At 71.4% G+C, this 8231-nt stretch overlaps 1 protein-coding gene across 1 annotated transcript; it reads right to left on the bottom strand.

The window, feature by feature from the left end:
- Nucleotides 1-6652: 6652 nt before the first annotated feature.
- Nucleotides 6653-7765, bottom strand: LOC311167380 (G-protein coupled receptor 35-like; the record flags this gene model as incomplete). Its single annotated transcript, XM_084228319.1, has 1 exon — nucleotides 6653-7765. The coding sequence occupies one exon, from the start codon at nucleotides 7763-7765 to the stop codon at nucleotides 6653-6655; it is 1113 nt and encodes a 370-aa protein (XP_084084445.1).
- Nucleotides 7766-8231: the final 466 nt, after the last annotated feature.

The raw sequence follows: 8231 nt of genomic DNA, 5'->3' as shown, positions 1-8231 counted from the left end.
GGGTGCTTTCCAGGGGCCCAACAGGGCGTCAGAGAAGCTTCTAGAAAGGGAGCGTGAGCACACGGGGCGGCGACGGGACAGGGTGGGCCAAGCCCTGGCCAGCAGTCTGTGTGGGCAGGCGGGGATGTCGCTGGGGCAGCCTCGGGCAGAAGCCAGGGCTGGGGGAGGAGGGGCTCCCGGGAGGGCCGGACAGAGGCAGGGACAGCGCCCGCCCCGGCACCGCCCCGCCCGCCAAGAGGCCCCGCCCCGGCCCCGCCCCCGCCGAGAGGCCCCGCCCCGGCCCCGCCCCCGCCGAGAGGCCCCGCCCGCCGAGAGGCCCCGCCCCGGCCCCGCCCCCGCCCGCCGAGAGGCCCCGCCCGCCGCGCCCTTCACGGGCCGCAGGCGCGCGCGGGAGCCGCTCTGGGCCGGGCCGGGCCGCGGGTCCGGGCGCCGCGCACAGCCTGGGCACAGCCTGGGCACGGCCTGGGCACGGCCTGGGCACGGCGCGGGGCCCGGGCGCGCGCGGCCATCGGAGTGGCGCGCGGAGGGCGGCCGCGCCCGGGAGGGGCCGGCGGGGGCGGCGCGGGGGGCTCGGCGGGCGCCCCCCCCCCCCCCCGCCGTGCGCCCCAGGCGTTTCAGGCGTTTCCCCAAAATTGTAGTGGTCGGTAGGACTTTGGACAGACACGCACGTGTCCGCGCCTGCGCGTGTGCTGGAGATTCCCCTGTTTACTCACACGCGGGCGCAGCGGGAAGCGCGGGGGGGGGGGGTCCCCCAGAGCCCGAGCGGGGGCCGCGCAGGCGGAGGGGCCGAGGACACTGCCGAGGGGGCAGCGGGCGGCAGGAGGGGTCTGCGCGCCCTGCGGGACCCTCCTCCGCGGCGGGGAGCAGCCGGGGATCGAACCGGCGCCGCAGAGGCTCGGGCAGCCTCGCCCCCGCCGCGCCCGGGGCGGCCGCTTGCGCAGCGCTGCCTGGGCCCGCCGCGTGACTCTGGGTCGGAACCTTCCCACTGCAGCCCGGGCGGCCAGGTGTAGCCACAGAAATTCGGCTGTGCGGCGCGGGAAGACCCTGGAATAGTAAATGTCAGCGACGCGAGCTCCAAAGTCCCTCAGAAAACGGTCATTCACCAAATTTCCAAATAAAATGTAGCGACGTAGAAAACCATTTTGATGTTTCAAAAACGTCATTTTTCACAGTCTCCCCACCAGGAGTCCCCACGATGCGCATCACAAAACGGACGCGTGGGAACCCTGTGGCGCAAGGGACCAAGGCTCCTGACTGCCAGTCGGCCAGAGCTGGCCCGTGTCTGTCATGCAGCGGCCCTGGCAGACATCCGCAGGAAACGCCGGAGTGTCTGGCACCATCCCAGGTCTCTGCTTTGGGAGTCCAACTAGACGCTGATGACATTAATTAGTGGAAATTACAGAGTAGGAACAGGAAGAGGGAGAAAAAGAGAATGAACTTGAGACAGTCACGGGAATTTAAAGGCGGGAGTCTTTCACACTGGTCAACGTCGCAGAGAGAGCAAATATGAAAGGGTTAAAACATCACCCCGGCAGCTCCGCGGGGACCCCGGCTGCGGCGGCGAGGGCCAGGCCAGGGCTCGGCCACACTGGCCTCCAAGCCCGCAGGCCGGGCCAGCGCAGCGTCGGGCGCGCACGGGGAGACCCCAGGGAGCGGGTCCCACCAGAGAATGCAGCAGGGCTGGGCTGGCGGGGCCAGGGGACTTGCGGGGGAGTCTGGGCCATGACCCTGGGCCTCCCGGGGCGGCTGCTCGTGTCCTGGGGTGCTCAGGCACAGAGCTGAGGACAGCCAGGTGGACAGGCCAGCGCAGCCAGACGACGCTCTTCCCTCCCTCCCAGGCTGGCCTGGCCCGGAGCCCCGCCCCCCCCACCCCCTCCCCACGGGCAGGGGCTGAGCACGGTCCCACCGCCTGCTCCGCCTTCAGCTCCGTCCCTCCCTCCCTGAAGCCACGGGGGCGGGACGTGGGGGGCGGGCAGGTTTGGGGGTCCCAGGGGCCCCCAACTGCCTGCGACAATCCCAAGACTTTGGAAACGGGAAGAACAAGTTCAGTCAGAGCCACTTCAGAGGACACCGTGGCCTCGCCGCACCCCAGGGTTCAGTGTCGGGCCTTCCTGTTGGAAATCAATCCTGGGGTACCCGGCACGGAAGCTGAAAGAGCAAAATCAAAATCAAGTCCCCCAAACTAGGGGACAAGATGGGGCCGCAGCCTGCAGCGCCGCCACGCGGGGCCCATCTGCCCGCGCAGCAGCCGGGCGCTTTGGGTGCGCCCCTGGGCAGGGCCTCCCCCCGGCCGCGGCCACGGCGGACGCCAGCAGGTGCGGGGAGCCCTCGCGCCTCGTCGGTCACCCGCAGTCGGGCGGGCCCAGGGATTCCGACGGCAAACATGCCCCAAACAAGGGTGCAGACAGAACCCCAGCGGCGGACCCCCCAGCGTCATCCAGACAAAAGTTCTTCTGCTCCAGACCTTGCGAGGCCCAAGTCTCTCCAGGAGGATCCCCTGGGCTTTCAGTGTTGAGGGCTGCTGCGTGCCCCCCCCGCCCCCCACCTGCGGCTGCCAGCGCTGCCGGCCTGAGTGGGAGGGCGGTGGTGCCACGCCGGCTCGCTCGTGTGGGGACACTCCCGGGGGCCGGCTCCGGGCGGGGACGGGCCTCCTGGCCTCACTGCTCGGGCACCCGTGACCGCACAGCTCCCCTCCAAGCGCAGACCTGGTAGGGCCGCGACCCCAGGGGCAGCACGTCACAGGGGACTGTCCCCCCGCCCGTCGCTCAGGCAGCCCAGCGGGGCGGGGGTGGCACGGAGGTCCGCCCGCTGCAGGTGGGTGGGGCCGGCGCCGCCGGACAGGGCAACCTCAGCCACACACAGACGCCGCGGGCAGGGGCTCCTGGGTCGGGCCCCCAACCCGCGGGAGGGCCCCCCAGGGCCTCAGAACAGGCGCTTCGGGCGAAGACGCGGGCTCGCCCCAGGGATGAGACCGCAGGCTCGCGGCCCGTGTGTCTGAAGGCTGGCGCCCCCGTCCCGGCACACCCTGTCCGCACTTGGGCCTGCCCAGGCCTCCACCCTCCAGCCGCCACCACCAGGACCCGGCATGGGCCAGGTCACCCTGGGTCTGACACCGGGGCCCCCGCGCCCCACCCTGATCTCCTGCTCTGTCCAGTCCCTGTGCACTCTTTGGGGGTTCCTGTGGGTGAGGGGCCTGACCTCGCTGGGACCCCATAGGTACAGATGCTCTTCTGGGGTTCTGCTGGGAGACACCCCAAATCTAACAGGTCCTGTAGGACTCTGAACAGAGGCCAAGGCCATCTCCCTGGGCCAGGCTGCTGAGGGGAGGCTTTGGGGTGACGGGCCCTGACGCCCGGCCTGCTCCCGTCGGTCAGCACTGCCCTGCCCCCGCCCCGCCCTCGGCCACGGCTCAGCGACGCCCAGTGCCAGTTGGGGCTGGTGACTGGCAGTTTAGAACTTTGGGAGCGGCGGGCAGTGCTGGGCCAGGAGCCGCCTGCCTGGTCGGCCCTTGGGTGCCGCCCCTGGGGCTTGGCCCCACACCGTGTCCATCCTGTCTCTGCCAGGGACAAACATCCACAGACTTTGGGGACCCACAGGCTTGGGGGACCACCGACCTCCTTCCTAACCACCTGGACAGTCCCGCAGGCATGGGAGGCCTGGAGGCCTTTCCTGCCCCCGGGGCGGCGGCGCTTCTGTGGAGGACACGGCACAGGTGCCCAGTGGCCCCAACGCCCCAGCCATCCACGTGGGTCACCAAGATGGACCAGCTGGAGCCCCAGGGGGCTGAGCCAGGCCGCCCCGGGGCTGCTGCCCTGGCCTGAGAGTGGCTGGGGACGGACCCCACCCCGGCGTGTGGGACCCGGAGCCGCCTCGGGGAGCCCGTGGCCATCGGGACCTGTCCCCTCCGTGAGCAAAGCCCCGGCCAGCTCACACCCGAGCTCAGCGGCCCCAGCATTTGGGAGCCTGGGAACAGACAGGGGCCGCCCTGGACTCGGTCCCAGGCCAGGGGCCCCGCGGTGGGGCTCGGCGACCCTCACCTCGCTCAGAAGCCCTGGCTGAGCCGCCGCCACTGAGGGCCAGTGGCCGGGCCCCCTAGGGAGGCGGCCATGCCCTGGCCCCTGGGCCTGTGGTAGGGACGGGGCCGGGGCTTCGAGGAGCAAGAAGGCGTCCACGGGGCGGCCCTGCCTGCCCGCGCAGACCCGGCCCACAAAGCTCAAAGCTGCAACCCCAGATCTGCCTCAACTCCGCAGCTGGGCGCCCTGCGGGGCCCACCCGCTCTTCCCAGAGCCCGTGGGCTGCCCGCCCCAACGCCAGAGGCTGCAGAAGCCCTCGCTCCTCCCGGCTCCCCGTCCACCCGCCTTCGCCTCGGACTCAGCGGGACCCGCTGACCTGCCCGTGACGGCCACTCCTCTCCGCCCTGCACCGGTGCTGGCCCTGGGTCGGCCGGGCCTCCCCTCAGTGCCCAGTGAGCTGCTTCCGGCTGCCCAGAGGCCGTCCTGCCACCACATCGCCCGCCGGCGCCGCCCACTGCCCCGGGGAGGACAGTGGCCCCGGGAGCCCCGAGAGTGCGGTGGAGAGCTGGCTCTGCGTGTCCACGCTGACCACCATGGTGCCCCTGCGAGGGCAGGAGGCGCCCGTGGACAGCGGAGGACAGCCCAGGCCTCCGGGCCACAGTCCTGTCTGCCGCACCTGCACTGCCCCACGCTGGCCGCCGCCTCTGGAGGGCAGCCCCGGCACCAGCACGGGGCTGTCAGTGATGAAACAAGGCCAAGACCGCGAGGACCAACCACTCAGCCGCACGGCCGACGTCCGCCCGGGCCTCCTGGCAGCACCTGATCCAGAGCAAACTCCGGCTTCAGGAGCCGCTGGCCACACCCCATGGCCCTGCCTCGCGGCTGCTAGCCCCTGCCCACACATGCCCCCCGATAATAAACAGACGCTGGTGCTGACCGCCTGCCTGGTCTCAGTCGTAGGCCCGACTGGCGGCCTCTGGGCTCTCGTTCCCGGCCCCAGGCCACGCTGCTGGCCTGTGTCACAGAGGGTGCAAGGCCCAGTGCCTGCCCGGCCCAGCAGGTGCAGGGCTGAGCCTGACGCGGGTGGCGGTAGCGGGGAGTGTGCTCAGGCAGGGTGTGTGGGCGGTTCTAGGGACAGTTCCTGCCCCTGAAGACATGCCCACTCTGTCCCCCAACCCGGGACTGACCGCCACAGTCCGGGGGGACCCCAGGGATGGGCCAGGCTGGGGAGGGGCTCCTGGACCTCTGGGGCCTGCCGTCTCCATAGGGACTGAAAGGGGGCGGGGCCGGGTAGTGCAGAGGCTGGGCCTTGAGACCTACCTGTCTCATCTGCCCTCGTGTCCCGAGCCCAGGACCTGCAGGGCATCCCGGGATCAGCAGGCCCCAGGGTGCAGGCAAGGGTGCTAAAGCTGGTGAGCAAACCACCTTAGGCTGGGTCCACGGCCAGCAGCTGTACACCATGCAAGTGACGCAGACCAGGGACCACTGACATCCACAGGCCTTGCCGCCCTGAGCCCGGACCACTCCGGGAGCTGACCACCCTGGGCCCTGACCATGCTGGGTCCTGACAACGCTGGGGGCTGACCACCTTGGGAGCTGACCATGCTGGGGCCCTGACCACCCTGGGAGCTGGCCACACTGGGATACTGACCACCCTGGGCCTTGACCACGCTGGCAGCTGGCCATGCTGGGGGCATTGACCACCCTCGACCCGGACCACGCTGCAGCTCTCACCAAGCTGGGCACTGATGTCAAACTTCCCTTATGAGAAACGGTGCCCAGTCATGGATTTCTCCAAAGCAGCCAGAGGAGATGCGGACAGTCCATGGGGACTGAGAGGGAGGGGGTGGGCATCAGAGGGCATCGGAGGCCTGGGCTGGGCGGGGAGGCGGGGCTGGCGTGGGGGCAGGGCAGGGGCGGGGTGGGCGCCGGGAGGGGTGTGCCTGCAAGCAAGTGCTGGGTGGGCAAGGGAGGGGCCCGGCCCCAGCCGGGCTGAGGGGGATGCACGGGCGGGGTCTGGGGCACAACAAAGGGACGGGGGCACCAGTGCGGAGCAGAAGCCCATGACCGGCAGCAGGAGGAAGAAGGGCAGCAGGGAGAAGGCCAGTGTCCTGGGGCCACGCGCGGGCCCCGGCTCTGCCCGCCCCTGCTCCCTCCTGGCCCTCACCCCACACCTGTCCCTGGTCTCAGACTCCTGGGGTGAGCCCCTCTTACTCCTTGGCTGGGTCCCTCTAGAGCGTCCACTGGGGCCTCCAGCGTCAGCCCCTTTTAAGGCCCCCATGGCCACCTGGACTCCCCACCACGCTGTCCCCGCCCCCCGCCAGCCCTCCCTTGGGCGCCCAGAGCAGCCTCCATCCTGACCTGCCTCCGCCCCCAACCGGAGTCCTGCGGAGGCCCCAGTCTGCAGCAGGACCGGCCACTCTTGACCAAGCGCCGCCGCCCGGTGAGCCTGCCCAGCCGCGGTCGCCTCCCCACCCCACAGGGCCCCCAGGGACGTGCTCGGCTCGGGGTGGGGCTGTTCTGGGGAAGGACGATCTCGGGCTCTGAGCACCCTGCCTGAGGCGGGGATGGGGCACAGGCCAGGGGGAGCCCCGCCAGGCTCTGGCTGGACAGAAGCTGGTGCTTGGCAAGCCCTGCTTTTATTCAGTCCTGCGCACGAGGGTGCCCTCCCGGGGGCCCGCAGTGTCGGTGACCGCGCCAGCCACCCCGGGGCAAGGAGGCGGCCGTCTTCCCGGCGGCCCCTGTGGAGCAGGGGCGAGCGCTCGCGGGCCCCTGGCCTCCTCTGCTGCCCCGCCCTGGCCTCCGGGACCGGGGGGCTCCGAGGCAGAAGCACCCTGGGGCGAGACGAGGAGGGCCCCCACCTCTTCCTGGAACTCCTTCGCCACAAAATAGTAGCCGGCAGCGTCCAGACAGCAGTTGGCGTTGGCCAGGCGGGAAGCCACCTGCACGAAGGCAGCCACCCTCTGGACAGTGGGGCAGGCCGCGCCTGTCCACTGGGCCACGAGCGTGGCCAGCAAGGCCACGTGCAGCGGCAGGAAGCACACCAGGAAGGTGACCAGGTTGGCGGCCACCACGTGGAGGGCCTTGAGGGTGAGGCCGGCGAACTGGGGCGGGGCCCGCCGCCGCTCCCGGGCCAGGTGCCAGAGCACCTGCGCGGAGCAGAAGGCCATGACCGGCAGCAGGAGGAAGAAGAGCAGCAGGGAGAAGGCCAGTGTCCTGGGGCCGCGCGTGTGGCCCCGGCCGAAGCAGAGCCTCTCCCCCGGCTGCAGCCCGGCCGCAGACAGCCCCACAGCCGTGAGCACCAGCAGCCAGAGGCCGGCGCAGGTGAGGGCGGCCTGGCGGGGGCTGCGCCAGCCCCGGGCCCGCAGCGGGAGGCGCAGGGCGGCATAGCGGTCGGCGGCCACGGCGGTCAGTAGGCCGACGCTCAGGTAGGTGTTGGCGTGGTAGAAGCCCTGCAGCACCCGGCAGGCGGTGCCCTCCTCCACGCCCCGCGGCTGGCCCAGCGTGGACAGCACCCCCGGCAAGCTCAGCACCAGGAGGCAGTCAGCCGCGGCCAGGTTGACCATGTAGACGCGGGTCTCCGTCCACCTGCGCAGGCGGCGGCCGAGCACCCAGAGGGCCGCGGCGTTGAGCGGCAGGCCCAGCGCCAGGACGAGGCCGATGGAGGCCTGGGTCAGCGCCTGCGCCAGGGCGCTCCTCTCCGTGCTGCAGCTGGTGACATTGATACCGGGGCTGGCGGCCGAGGACGCCATGGCGAGGGCCTGGATGGGCGGAGACGGGACCTCAGCGGCCTGGGAGGGAGCCCCCCGACCCCCCAGGCCTCAGGTAGGGCAGCGCCCCCTCCCAGCCCCGAGTCTCACCCCTCTCCTCCCTCCTGCCAGCCTCAGGGCCTGCCCCCCACCCCAGGGGACCTGCCACCTCCCTGCCCTGCCCGGCGGGGTGAGCGAGCCTCCCCAGTGACAGCGCCCCCACCCCGGTTGGGGGCTCAGGGCTCTCGCCTCAGCCCAGGGCTTCTCTCTGGTCCTCCCTTGGGAGTGTGGCCACACCCAGGCCACCCCTGGGCCCGGGATGGGCGGCCAGAGGCCTCTGCCAGGCAAAGTTGGCCCCTGGTTCTCCCTTGAGAATCCAGACCACCCCCCCACAGCTGTCAGGTCCCTGGCGGCCCCAGAGGCTCCCGGCCAGCAGGGGAGGCCAGTCTGAGGACACGAAGGGCCCGGG

The sequence above is a fragment of the Talpa europaea genome, assembly GCF_964194135.1.
Source record: "Talpa europaea genome assembly, chromosome: 1".
NCBI classification, from domain to species: domain Eukaryota; kingdom Metazoa; phylum Chordata; class Mammalia; order Eulipotyphla; family Talpidae; genus Talpa; species Talpa europaea.
The sequence above is the reverse complement of the archived record's forward strand: the minus strand, read 5'-3'. Positions and strand labels throughout refer to the sequence as shown.